This window comes from Patagioenas fasciata, chromosome 2 (genome assembly GCF_037038585.1).
Source record: "Patagioenas fasciata isolate bPatFas1 chromosome 2, bPatFas1.hap1, whole genome shotgun sequence".
In the NCBI taxonomy this organism is placed as follows: Eukaryota; Metazoa; Chordata; class Aves; order Columbiformes; family Columbidae; genus Patagioenas; species Patagioenas fasciata.
In genome coordinates this window covers 160,357,735-160,371,898 of record NC_092521.1, presented here as the reverse complement: position 1 = coordinate 160,371,898, position 14,164 = coordinate 160,357,735, and the positions used below count along the sequence as shown (strand labels likewise).

Here is a 14,164-nt window from a genome sequence, read left to right as displayed (position 1 = left end):
GATAGACTGTCTAGGTGGCTCTAAGTGAGAGAAGAGGGAGATTGTCACCACCGCATGAAATGGCACGGGCAAAATTCCTGCCATGTTTGTAAGGCCCCATGCCAAATCCCACTGAACCGAGCACCAGGGTCCCCACACCCCACTTCAGTGTCATCAGGGGAAAAAACAGAGAGGTGAGCATGTGCGATAAGAATGTCATCACATAACAGACATTTCAGGAAGTCTCTGTAATTTCTTTAATTATTCAGACAACAGAGCACAAGGGTAATAGCTTCAAGTACATTCTTATACATTATTTTAACAGTAATAGATATGTATTTAGTCATAAACTATTCTGTAGCCACCACTATGTGTACATTTCATACAAACTATTGCCATACTCAGACCCTGAAAATGGACGGTGATATCTCCTAGACGTTTTGCACAATGTTATGACAGTACATCCTTCATACGAGAGCTGTAGCTATAGGTTGGATCGGTTCATCTAACGAAGCACTTGTAACGCATAACACGAAGGACTGATCCGGACGTGAGGTGCCAGAGAAGTAGATGTAATAAATATACGGTGAGAGGGAGGCATATAATCACTAGACATACGTGTGATGGAGAACACAGCATGGCATTTCTTTGCTTGACAAAACAGGTTGGTCCTAGTAAAAGGCAGCATCTCAGCTTCTCTCACACCACAAAGCTCTGAGCTCATCTTGGTCTTTCTGTGAAGATTAAACTCAGCAATGTCTGATATGGTCCCTATTAGGGCATGTACCCTACCCTGACACAAGCTTGGGCTCTGGTCTAATGGCTCTTATTCATCTCAATTACTATTTAGACAGAGGCCCCCAAGCCAACAGTTAAAAATTTGATCACTGCCATGCCTAAACACCTCCGGTGCCTGACCTCTGGAGAAGGAGGCTCTGATGCAGTTGTTTTTTGACCATAAATGCTCTACAAAATGCCAGCTACCCTCTAAAGACCGGGGTAAGAGAGCTCAGATGCCGAGGCACCACTGTACAAAGGCTGAACTCTTATAGCAGAGAATAATTTGTTCTGCAATCACATTTTTACATGCCACAAAACAGATGCATTTGCAGTCCCCAATGCACCGACAGACCCCAAAGACACGGAGGTGGCAGAGTCCGAGACGGGTGGACAGAGGGTCCCTGGCACCCACTGGACAGTTCACATTCCCCCACGATGCCCCACAACTGGTGACCATTGAGGTGACTCGGTTCCCATCCCAGTGCTCTACATTGGCACTGTAGCACACCAGCAGTCTCACCGAAGTCTCATCACCCTGGCCATGACTGAGCTCCATAGGATGGAGGTGGTCCGGGACTAGAAGCTGCTGGGAAGGAGAGACCACATCCATCTGTTAGGGATTGACATGGGGGTGCTCATGCCTGGGGCTCAGCCACCAACTCCTGACACTGCTCTGGAAGCTCCCAGGCTTTGAGTGTGGAAGACCATGGTCTGTGCTCTCTGCAGGTGGCCCCAGGCAGGGACATCCTGAGAGGCCACCTGGAGTTGCCGTTCATCCCAGCAGAGGACGTGGCTGCATCTCTGGAGAAAAAGGCTGCCCGATAGATGAACATCCTAGACTGGTGGGTAATGAAGACCAAAGAACAGGTGAGAAGACATTCAAGAAGAGCTCCCTTTTGACACGGTCCTGTCACAGATGCGCACACACACGCACACACAATGTTTTGCAAAATTTTTAAAGGGATCCTGGAAACCCTTTGGGGAGGAGCACCCAGTGCAGCAGAACCTCACTCATCAGCACCCGACAAGGACAAACCCCTCGGCAGGGCTTGGAGCTGGGAACGGGTGGGAGATGCAGTACTAGCCCCACCACGTGTCTCCTGAAACGCATCTCCAAGATGTTCACCCATTGATGGCTCAGGACGGACTCCGAGCTAAGGAACATGTCTCAGAATAAATGAACACTTTTTTATCCTTTTTTGATTGTTTTGCAAAGGATGTTTTGTTCTTTTCTTGCTGGTCCCAAGTCCCACATCTTTACTCAGGTAAGGTGGCCAGCTCATTCTTCCAGCATCAGCCACACAAATCCTGGTTAATTCGCCAAAGTCGATGTCACTCCTTCAGATCTACATCTTCCAGGCACTCAAATAAAAGCCAATTAAAATCCTGGCACCATTGAGAGGTGAAGGCAGCTGCTTGCCTTCAGATTTACATGCTTCAAAGGGTAAACTTAACACTCTCAGAAATAAATTTTAAGAGATATCTGTGGTCTCCAGACTGGACCAGGAGGTGAACACAAAGCTGGGGAGAACATCACCTGAGAGTGGACGGGGAGCTGGGGCTCCCGTGAAGGGAAACCACATGTCCTGGTCACTTGTGCAAATAAGTGAGGTTCTACTGTTAGTACAAGAGATTCCAGGTTACGCACGGATGTGATGGATTCATTTCCTTAATTAAAGTACCAGAATCAAAAGATATCAGCAACACATCAAAATAAAATACTGGGCACTCCTTTAGGCATCATGTTTCCTAAACCAACAAGCAAAAACAAAACAAAACAAAAAAATGGGATGCACCAGGAACTCTTAGTTATTATATACTAACCAGACTGTGCATGGCACATTTTATTTCTATAAAACTATTAAAACTATTACAAAATATTCAAAAAATACATTTTAGTAAATTTACAGCAGTTATTTCTCAATTTATTAATGCAAAACATCCTTTTCTCCCCTCTGTACAAACTACCGTCTCCATCGTCACAGAATTGCCGCCATGTGCGCTTTTTAAAAAATATTATTTTCTAATAAATTTTTTGAAGTTAAAAATAACAAAGTTTCTTACGGTTTTTGCAAATAAAACGTTTGTGTAACAGTCTTGACTTCCATGAACGTGGCCAAATGGTGTTTTTACAAAGCAAAGCATGGAAAACAATACAGGAAATGACGTTACATTTGAAACTATTTAAATTAAAATAATATATTCTCATATTTTACACTATTTCAAAAAACGAAATGTGATTCAGTTAAGTATTGATCTCTCAAAAAAATCTAATTTACAATTCTGTGTATAAAAATATAATTTACGGACCCCCATGAAGTTTGTCTTTTTGTGTGTTTCTTTGCTTGGTTTTTTAGACTTGCTGAAATGAAGAAGCAATGTAATGGAGAGATGGGAAAGTACAGAATTTTGCTTTCTGAAAGTCAGGACACACATGACATGTAGAAAAATAGACTCTGCGCAGTTTTGCTTGGCCTCACAAAATAATTTTTTCCCCTGTGAGTACAGTTCACATGATAATAAATTATCAAAGAAACTATTTAAGGCTCTTGAAGGTCCGGTTCATATCTTTTAAAACATCTATTCAAAATACCAAAGAAATAAATATCCAGGAGAGGAGGAAAAAAAAAAAAAACAATGAACAAAACAAAGGAACAAATAAAAATATATATATATTTATAAACTAAACAGAACAGAACTTCCTGGGGTCTTTGTTTCCCTTAAAGTCTACTTTGGACTGTCCTACTTAATTATTATTATTTTATTATTATTATTTTTTAAGTCTTAATCCGTGCTTTCTTTTAAAAATATGTATTTTTTTTCCTTTTTTTTTTTCTTTTAGGTTTTTCTTTTCTTTTTCTCTTTGTGTTTTTTCTTTCTTTTCCATTTATTCCTCCTTTCTCTCTCTCTCTGTGTCTCTGTCTCTCCCTTGGTGGTTGGCGGGCAGCCAGGATGGCTCAGGATGCTCTCAGCTGGATGGTACCACCATGCCCAGCGGGTGCAGAGAGTCACTATCCAGCACCCAACTGCCGATGCGGTAGAGGAGGCGAGAGTACCAGTGGATGCCGGGGGTGGCGGGGGCACCCACCAGGGTCCCCCCGCTGGAGGGGCACAGGGCGTCCAGCATCCCCTGGAGCAGGCGGAAGGGAGCGAAGGCCCAATGCGCCCAGCTGTGCTCCTCGATGACGGCGTAGCAAGAAGCCAGCACCCGGTTGATGAGGATGGTGCCCTGGGCGGTGAGGGGGGCGTAGGCCCCCGAAGCCTCCTCCTGCAGCGAGACGCTGTGCACGGCCGCCGGCAGCAGCTGCCGCCCGCCCTCGCCCAACACATAGACCTGTTGGCCCGGCCGGACGCGGCTGGCGAAGAGCGCCTGGCTGCTGGGGGTCCCCTCCTGCGACTCGTTGTGTTGGGGGGCCACGAAGAGAAGGTGGGCGGCTGTCAGCAGCAGCCGGGCCCGGGGTTGCCGCGTCTCGATGGCATAGAAGAGCTTGTGGGAGCCGTCCTCCCGGTCAAGGAAGGTGAGGAAGTCACTGTAGAGCAACCGTCCCTCTGCGTCAGCTGCCAGCACGCGGTCCCCGGGGCTCAGGTCCTTCACCAACTTGGTGCCACCATGCTCCAGGTGCACTGTGGCCGAGCCAGGGAAGCAGCCTCCTGATTTGGCAGCCACTGAGTTTTCTGTGCATGAAGAAAGGCACAGTGGGATTAGACAGAGCACCCACCGGGCTGGGATGTGGGGCTACAGGGGATAGGGACATGTGCCACTTCTCCAGCTGCCCTGACCTGCCCAGCAAGCATGGGTGCAGGATGCAGCCTCATTCCCCACCAAAATTTCTCCATTGTCATCTATCAACTTGCCCTGTTTGTACTCAGGTCAAATGAGAGTCACCCTCCTGTCAGATTTGAGCTGGTACATCTCCCTTTGTGTTAGGAGTTACAGGGGTCCCTTGCCTCATTATGGAAATGGGCCAAAATATTTCCCCTGAAAAAGCTGTTCCAGAACCAATCTAGTCTGGAAGAGCTTCCCACTTGGATACTGTTTTCCCTGTGCCTGACACCTGCTATCAGATAACTTGCAGGCTTTCCAAACCGAGCGAGTTTGCTGGAATAAGGTTTTTCCTCCTCTATGTGAGTGTCCATGCTCTCAATGCTCAAGGTCTCCACCCCGCTCTTACTCAAGGATCCCATCTAGGGCAGCAAAGAGCAAGGGAAGACTTTGGCTCAAAGAGCACACGGACTTGCACATCACCCCACTGGAAAGCAAGAGCCCAGATTTCCTGAGCCATCCCCTCCACCAGCCTGTGTGTGACCCCGCGCTGCCTCCCAGCCCTCTCTGCCCTTCTGCTCAACACAGCAGCTGCTGAGGCCCATGTCGTCCTTTATAACAATCCTGCCTGCCACTTCCACTTCTCTGGTTCATTCCTCTTTCAGAAAAACAGTCAAAGAAACAAACAAACTAACAAAAATCTCCTTGATCCCTTCCACCCACTGGAAGGAAAATGCAGTTTTCCGTCCTGGGGCATATGGTCCCTGGGCAACCCCACACCTGCTTCAGACCCAAGCACATCCCTCCTTCACCTCCTTCAGTTTTCACAGTTACTCAGTTTAGCTACTAAATGCTGTTCTCACTGCTGTTGTTTTCCAGTGTTCCCGCGAGGAACAATTGCAGGTTTAAAGAAAGCAGAAAGAGCAATGAGACTTTGAGTCTCCCTTGAAAATGCCTTTCTGTAAGCTCAGTCACGTGCAGGGCAGTGGGAGAGGAGCTCTGCCCTGTTCCAGGCTGGTCCCTGACTTAACCAAAGGATGCTGAGATGTTCCTAAAATCTCTGATTTTCTATATATTGGGTTGTAGCCAATGTCACGGTATGTCACGGAAACAAGTGTCTTTGCTACAGCTATTGACATTCTTCATCCCTCCCTTGCCTGGTTTCTCTCAGTTGCTTCCTATATCAGTTGAAAGTCCTGGTGATTTATTTCCCAGAAGCGGTCAGATTTTATATTTTGCCTCTGTGGCTGGTACTGAAGCTCTCATGATTTAAATAAACCCACGGAGTGTCTCCTAATGACTTTCTCAGGAAGGACAGGAAGGGCAAAAATTAGACTGTTATTGATTTGCTAATGACTTTATCACTTCTCCTTCAGAAATGAAGTAGTGAGATCTCCAAGGCCTCTTCAGGGAGGACATGGCAACAAACAAGCTATGTGCTTTATGTGGAGCCCTCTGCTAGCAAGCTACACCTTCCTACAAGCCAGCGGTAAAGGTCTGGCTTGAGCTTTGTTTGCATATTCAGGGACTTGATGAATAGATCTAGTAGTGTAGCAGCTCTACAAACATGCCAGTGAATTGGCAGAGGTGTGAAAATCCGCTGCTTTGAGCAGTGCTTGTTTGGGTTCTCTAATTAAAATCCAATAAAGGATCAGCATTGTCATTCTGATTCATGTAATAAATGCAGACACTCTTGGAAGAGAGGACACTTCCATTTTTTTCCCAGCTTCTTCCCCCCCTTTTCTCCCCCTCCCTATTTGTTCAGGTGCAGAAACCCTATGTGCCAATTCACACACATACTCTCCAAAAAACCTTCCAAGCACTATTTGCACAGCAGAGCCACTTTTCCAAGGCACTCAAGATGTGTATTTGAATTTTAAATGTAGAAGCTTGCTCTAAATACTTTCTGTAGCGCATTATCAATGTCCCTTTTACCACCCCTGCCTCTCCCTCCTCTGTCCTGGTTACAATAATTCAGGCCTTGGGGCAACTCTTCTTTGCATTCCAGTCTCTGGGATCATACTTTTTGCAAACAGAGATCTAGATAAAGAATCTTCCTGCCTGGTATTATGGGGTTTAATCTTCTCATAAGATGCTCTCTCATGAAATGAGGTTTGGACAGTTTGAAATCAGGCTGAGCGGGCGGAATTCAAGCCTGCTCCCTTGCAACCAGTCTAGTACAGTCACACGACCCTGCCTGACACCCTCTAAATATCACCCCCAAGTCCGTGTGTGCCGAATCTCAATGAGCAGCTTGGGGTTACTCCTCTCCTATGAAATACCCATAGGGGTGGATTAAGGGGTGCGCTTGGGCTGAGGTCACCACGCACCACAATTGGACACCTTGCACTCTAAAGCCCATCTTCACTATTGAAAGGGATGTTTCATATCACCAGAGGGCTAATAGCTTTGCAGGGCCTCTTTTCGGCTAGGAAGGAGCGGGGAGCTGAACAAAAGCAGTAGCAGTCTCTCAGGACAAAGCCTGAGTGGGCCAGGAGAGATGCTACCCCGGCTCAACCCCTGGCGAGTTTTGGGCTGGAGCTGGGGGATAAGTCCCTTTTGCAGACAGGCATGGCGAGGCCAGGCTGGTTTCCCTGCCGTGGGGCTGCTTATTTAGAAGTAAACGGCTATATTTAAATAAAGCCCATTATTTTATTTTGCAACCAAGTGTTTCTTGACGCTTCCATCGGGCTGCTGAGCTAGAGGATGCTATTAAAAGGCACTTGAGCTGCCATACGGCTGGGCGGAGGGAGGTGGCGGGGGGTGGGCTGGCACTTGCCAACCGTTTTGCTCCCCAAAGTAGTGCCAAGTGTCAAAAAATTAACTCGGCGAGTCGGCGATTTCTCACAAGCTGTTCCCGGGTTGAGACAGTGTGTGGCGTTGTAAGCACAGGGGAGGGAACAATATCATATGTACGTGTATCCCTATCTGGGAATTTCCTAGCGGCTGCCGCTGAAGGAGGCAGGGGACCACGTTACTTATTTATTTTCCTGGCCGGCTCCCACTCGGAGATTAGCGATCGCGAGTAAGGCGTGCAGCCAGCGGGGCGGCTGGAGACGGCCACTAGTGTTTGTGTTGAACATGCTCTTGGGATGGGGAAAGCAGCAAGTCCCTCGGGGGGTGTGCGGCTGCGGCTCAGCGCTCCTGGGAAGGCTGGGCAAGCAAATCACCCAAATAAAACGCTGCCAAAAAATGCTGCAGCTGGCTAGGCTTTTTCTTGTTGTTGTTTTCCCCGTTCTTTTCCTCCCTTTTCCTTACTTTCCCCCTCCCCGCGCTGGCGGGGTCACTAAGAGGCGGGGGGGAGGCAGGTTGCGTCTTCAGGGGGCTCCGCTCCGCTTCCGCGGGGAGCCCCGACGGGGCTGAAGGGGACCCTGCAGGGCTGCGGAGGAGGGAGCTCAGGGGGCAACAGGCAGGGCGGAGAAGGCTTGTGGGGGGCTGAACCATGTCCCGGGAGTGTCACCCCACCCACCCATCCCGATGTGTCCCTGGGCAGTTTCCCCGCCTTACCTGCTTTGACGGAACAGTGGATGTGTGCCTTGGACTCGTAGTAGACCCAGTCGAAGCCGGCCTCGACGGCCAGGCGGGCCAGCATGCCGTACTTGCTGCGGTCCCGGTCCGAAGTGGTGATGTCCACAGCGCGGCCCTCGTAGTGCAGGGACTCCTCGGAGTGGTGGCCGTCCTCGTCCCAGCCCTCGGTCACTCGCAGCTTCACCCCGGGCCACTGGTTCATCACTGAGATCGCCAGGGCGTTCAGCTTGTCCTTGCAGCGCTGCGGGGATACGAGCACATGGGGAAAGACGCATTGCGGTGGGTGCTGCAGCAGGGGCAGCTTCCCCCTTCAACATCCTTCCCTCCCCAGGCAAATCGGTGTTAGTGGTGTGTGTGTCCCCCCCCCGCTCCGAACAACGATGGGCCGAGCCAGGGCTGAGCATCCTCTCCTCCGTGCCAGGGAGGGACGGGAAGGCAGGTGAGGAGGAGAGTGAAACTTGGGGACCCGAGAGGAAGAGGGGGTGAAACACCACGAAGACCAACCGGGACAGAGCCACCCCCTCCCCCAGCACCTGCCGCAGGGGCAGGGGGACCCCCCGGCCCCATCACTGGCGCTGAGGTGTGTGTCAGTTCAAAGCCACCTGCACGGAGCAAATTCCTGCCGCTAAGTGCCCTGTCCCCTTCCCGAGAGCAAAGTTTTTGCCGAGAACAAACACTCGCCGTATATCTTGGAGTCACGGATTCCCCCCCGGAATGTCTCTCCGGGTCTTTTCAGCTTAATTCTGTGTTGAAAGGGGTCTCAATACATGTTAACAGCCTTTATGTGCGGGAGGGAGGGGTGGTTTGAGTTTAGTTTTGTGGTGTTTTGCTGTTTTTTTTTTTTCCCCTCTTTTCTCCCATCACTCATTAGAGCCCTCAAAGCAGCATGGGCTGGGAGCATTCCCTCCGCTTCAAACATACATCGGCGCTCACCTACAAAGCCGAACAAATCCATACAATAATACAGCTCTTAGTGGGAAGATGAAAAGCAAGGGAGGGTCGAGAAGGGAAGTTAAGCGAAGCCGGGATGCTATGCAGGCTAAGAGACCCTTTGTGTGGAGTGAAACGTTTTCCAGCTCCTTGCGGGGATCACTAGAGGGTTTTCCATCACCCCTCAGGAGCCGCCGGCCTTCCCCGGGGCTGAACCGGGCCCGACAGGACCGGGGGGCCTGCGGGGATCGAACAAATAATGGGGAAAGGATGGGAAGGAGGGGGGTGAAGAATGGCTACAGCTCTACATGGAAGGGGGGCGATTTCTACATGAAACCCTCCAAGTTTGGGGGGGATTCCTATCTTAGCCAATGGGGAGAACAGACGTGCCAGCCGTAGAGGTAAAGGACTCTCAGCCTCCTCGAAATAGGAAATCAGCACCGAAAGCATTGAAAAGCACTTGACCGAAGGTATAGGGTTGGAAACACACACGTTGCCAACTCTTTTCCACCCTTTTGGAGAGGAAAATAACTCGTGGATATACACGATGTGGCTCGTTCGATGTAAATATCTATGTGGGTTAAAGCCACAGCGGGATGCAGTAAGCTGCTCTTCCCTCACTTTTGCTGACCTGACTGGGATGCTTGGCCTTCTGCAGCACCACTCTCCCCAGTTTGCTCCCAGCATGCCAAGTAACAGACCCCAAAGGCCCCCTTCACGGCTCCCAGAAAAGTAAAGCCTCTCCATTATTCCCGACGACGGTACTTTTAAGGGACGCAACAACGTTACTCAAGAAGAAACTTTGCGTGTGTCTGTGAACAACCATAAAAAGCAATTCCACCAACACGCGGGTCCCTGAGAGATATGAAGCGCAATCGTGAGCTCACTTCGAACTGTCTGGCCTACCGTTTTATGGAAAGAGCCGGGTGTTTGGTTTTCGGCACTGTTCCCAGCAGCAAAGCCCGGCAGCACAAGGAAGTTGATTTATTTTTTCCTCCCCTGGCCCTCGTACACCTGAGAGGATGGATACGCTCCTCCATTGATTTGCAGGGGGAAGAGGGCGAAGGATCAAACGTCTCGGCTACTGATAAGGCGACAGACGTGCGCGACACGGCGATGTCCCGTCCCGGGCGCCGAAGGGCGGGCAGCGGTGCGGGCAGCGCCCAGGGGCTCTTTGCCGCTCCGGCCCTGCCATCAGCAGCTCCCGGCTTCAGGCGAAATAAAGAAGAAACGACCTCCTAAAGGACTTTCCTCTCTTTTCTACTGCCTGAGCTGGATTGTGAGAGTCAAAAGCCGTGAAGCCCAGACTATTTATTAATTCATTGGGTCGTGTGCCACAAATCAAGCCCAATTCTGTTCAGCCACCGTGAAGCTCAGCAGGACTGCCTCCACTGACGCTTTGTGTGGAGGCAAAGTTGTTCAACAAGCCCTCTCCTGCCAGCTCCTAATCTCTTCACAAATGAATTGCTTGAAGGAAACACTTAACAGGTACCTGTCAGTGTAAACAACCTGGTGGGCTTCCTAAATGCCAAGTTGATCTCTAAATTCCTCACATCACGCCCCGGTTGTGTGCCTGCATTACACGAGATTGCCATTTTATTTCATACAAATTCCAGCTTTATCATACTGACCTGGCCTTCTTATCTCTCCCCCGGATCCAGCCAATGGCTAGAGTGGGGGGGAGGGAGAGGAGGAAGGGGGAAACCTTCAGCAAACTGCTGTTGTCACCTGCAAAGTTGAGAACCTGACTTACCTACCTCTGTTTGCGTTTTTCCCCCCCTTCTGGAGTTAATATTAACTAGCGGCTAATGCATTCGGCAACTATTCGGCAAGTTTAACGATACTGCTCAGGGAAGATCTCTCCATGGTTGAAGGGCTCGCGAAGCAGGGCTTTAAAGCCTGGGATTCAACGAGAGGTTGCTGGCTCAGGGAGGGAAGGACGGAAAAGCAAGGCAGGGAGGCCGGCGGCAGATCGGCACCTCGGGGCGCTGCGGACCCGGTCATGCCCTGGGGAGGGTAGGCAAGGGCAGCCCCTCCGCCCCCTCCCCAGCCCCACTCCGTTTCCCCGCTCCCTGCCTCTCCGAGGGGTGCCGGAGCCCGGCTCGGTCCCCCACCTCACTCCCCTCTTCACCGTCGGGTACCCGGCCTTGCGGCCTCCACGTCTCCGCTGCCCTCAGCCCACCTCCCTCCTTTGTGTCTAAGGCACAGCAATAAGCAATGAAGGAGAAAGAAAAAAAAAAAAAGAAAAAAAAAAGTATTTGTTTTCGTTTCGTTCGTCTGAGGGAAGTTGACAGAAGGTCAGGAGTTCAGATGCTGCCAGCTAATGCAGCGAGAGCGGCCAGCCGCGTAGCCGGCGCGGCGTGCCCCGGGAGAGAGCCACGGGGCCGGGGTCAGCCCGCACACCGCCCCGGCCCGCAGCCCGCCTCTCCGGCCGGCTCCCCGCTGCCCCCTCGCCCCGCTCCGCCGCGCACACGCACCGGCGCAGCTGCGCAGGGAGGGATGCGCCGAGCCCCGCCGGGAGCCTGTCTCCCGTGGAGCCGCCGCCGCCGCCGGGCTGCGGAGGGAAGGGCGAAACCCGAGCCGCCGCGATCGATACGCGAGGGGAGTAAGTGGAGCTGAAAATGCGAGAGATGCGGCTGACTCGCCGCAAGCCTCGCACCGGCGGCAGCCAGGGCGGAGGAACCGCGGGTGCGCAAGAAGGGCGCGGAGCGGGCCGCGCCCCGGAGAGGACCCACAGCCGCTCCGCAGCGCTCCGCACCCCTGCGCGGGGCAGCGGCGGGCGGGCAGAGGCGCGCCGCCGCGCTCGGAGGTACGGTGCGATTTAAGGTGGTCGGGAGGAGATGGTGGCGGCCGCCGGTCCTTCGCCACGGGAGACCCGGCAAACGTGCGGAAAATCAGGCCAAGGAACCGGGAGAGTTTGGGAAATTCCACCCCTCACCCCCTTACCCCGCGTCCACTCCCCGCCTAGTCCTTCCAGGCGAGTCCTGTTCTAGCACTGAAGGTGGGGCTTAAATGTATTAATATTAAAAAAGCGCTGTTGACCTATATTTGGAGGAACCCCATTGCCAGTGTCTAGATTGCATGTAGTTTCAGAAACTCCGGGATTGGCAGAGCAATTGACTTCACCGAGCTCTCTGTTGAGCATGAATAATAATTATGAGATGACTCTCGGAGAGGTTCTGTCTCTCTCGCTCCTTTTTTTTTCTTTTTTCATAAAATGGTTCCGCAATCTGATTCCACCCGAGATCCAATATTTACCCAGTTGTAAACCTTGTGCCATCAGATTTTTTAAAACAGAAGGTGATGCAATGCCGATAAGTTGCAAGTCCCTCCCCTATGGAAGTACCAGAGCATTGGTGGCGAGCATCCTTAAAGAAATATCAATATATTTACGCTCTGATGGGCACAATTGCAAATGATGGTATTGCAATACGAGCTATATAATACGGAATCAGGAGAGGAATGGTCGATCCGGCTTCAGCTGCCTTTTGTGAGTGCACGACAGCATGCTTACTAAATTTAGAATATGCTCGCGAGGAAAAATAATAATAATAATGAATTCTAAAATGAAATTAAGAAAAAATAAATAAACCATAGAAAAAAAAATCAAGTCAGCAGGCGTAGCAACCGAGGACTGCGTTTGTAATAATGAGTGAGTGGCCTGGCGGTCACTATACACTTGGGGTCCTCTGAGCTGTATGCAATTCGTTTGATCAAAGTGCATCCTTGGGGACAAATGCAAACAGCAATCTCTAACCAAGTTACAGGGAACGCCATGGCACGGTAATGACTGTAAGTATCACACAGATTCCCCCACCAAATATCTACATAGCTCAAGCTCCAGCCCCTGCTAACTTGTCTGGATAGATGGTATTTACATTCAATGGGGGAAACTAGCCGAGTTTGGAGGGGCGGGGGAAGGAGGGGGAGAGGGAAAGGGGGGGGGCTTTCAAAAATACTAAGACAGATGCGTCCTTTAGGATTGCTCAGAGAGGTTAACAAACACAAATACAGGTATCTCTGTGGCTCTACCTGAGTCATCAGTCTGTCAGCTCCCGTGTTCTCTTCATCCTTAAAAATAATGTCAGGGTTGTAATTTGGGGTTAGTTCTTTAAATCTCTCGGAGTTTCTTGTGATCTTCCCTTCATATCTTCCACTGGCCCCTAGGGTCTTCTCTGCCACATTGGGAATAAACTGCTTATAGGCTAAAGGGGTCAGCTTTTTGGGGTGTCTCCTTTTTCCAATGCCCCTGCCTGGTCCACAAGTCAGCCCAGAGGAGACTAAAAGAGCGCAGATGAAGCCCACCAAGAGAATTCTTGTCAACAGCAGCATTTCGTCCATTGAATCCAATTACTTCAAAGCTCTCTGTGCCTATCCCTGGCTGTCTCTCTACAGCTCTCTCTCCTCCTATGTCCTTGTCTGCTTTCTGAATCGTTATACTATCCACCGATCCCTAGCAAGACAGGTGCTGGAATGGCAGGCGTGAGGTCGCTGATAACGGAACACATCGGAGTTTGGTCGGGAGACAGCAATCGAGAGACAAAAAAAGGGTCTGATTTTAATGGTAGCAAAGCAAGACGCTTGTGAGAGGAGTCTGCCTTTAGTTCTATATTATAGCTGCCAGGGCCGAGAGCTGATTGGCCAAGGCGAGACAAGCTTGTCTTCTGATGTTTTAACCCTCAAAAAGGCAACAAATTCTTGAAAGATTTTTTTTTTCCTTTTACCTGAAGGGCTTGGAGCTGAGAGGGGTGGAGATCGCGCTTTCTTGGGATAACATCAATTACACGCTGTTGTGTTTTTTTTTTTTTTCCAAAAACTTTCTTGGCAGAATGGTACATTTGTCAGCAAGAGGAACAGATGCCTCTGTGAAAGAGGAAAAAATAATAAATAAGATTAGCAGACTGCCTCAGTGCACGTCAACTTTCTAAGGGCAGTTGCGGTTTAATAAAATGCCGAATTATCGGCGAGTCGGGCAAATAGAAACGTATTGGTGAAATACTAAAGCCCGAAGGGGGGAATAATGCCATGTAAGAGCGCACCCACCTAAGTGGCTTTGTAACAGGTTTCTTCCCCCTGAAAAGGGAGATTGCTCTCCCTCCTAAGACATACATTTTTAAACACAGTCACCTTTTAGCTGATAAATGACTACTTTAAAGGCACAAACAAGTAAACCTGATGTGAGGC

At 50.3% G+C, this 14,164-nt stretch overlaps 1 protein-coding gene across 1 annotated transcript; it reads right to left on the bottom strand.

Annotated features, from left to right (window-relative positions):
* Nucleotides 1-212: 212 nt before the first annotated feature.
* SHH (sonic hedgehog signaling molecule) lies at nucleotides 213-13,576 on the bottom strand. The gene is made up of 3 exons (XM_065833116.2): nucleotides 13,013-13,576; nucleotides 8,030-8,291; nucleotides 213-4,434 (listed from the first exon to the last, which is right to left on the bottom strand). The coding sequence occupies exons 1-3, from the start codon at nucleotides 13,319-13,321 to the stop codon at nucleotides 3,728-3,730; spliced, it is 1,278 nt and encodes a 425-aa protein (XP_065689188.1). The 5' UTR covers nucleotides 13,322-13,576; the 3' UTR covers nucleotides 213-3,727.
* Between the last annotated feature and the right edge of the window lie 588 nt (nucleotides 13,577-14,164).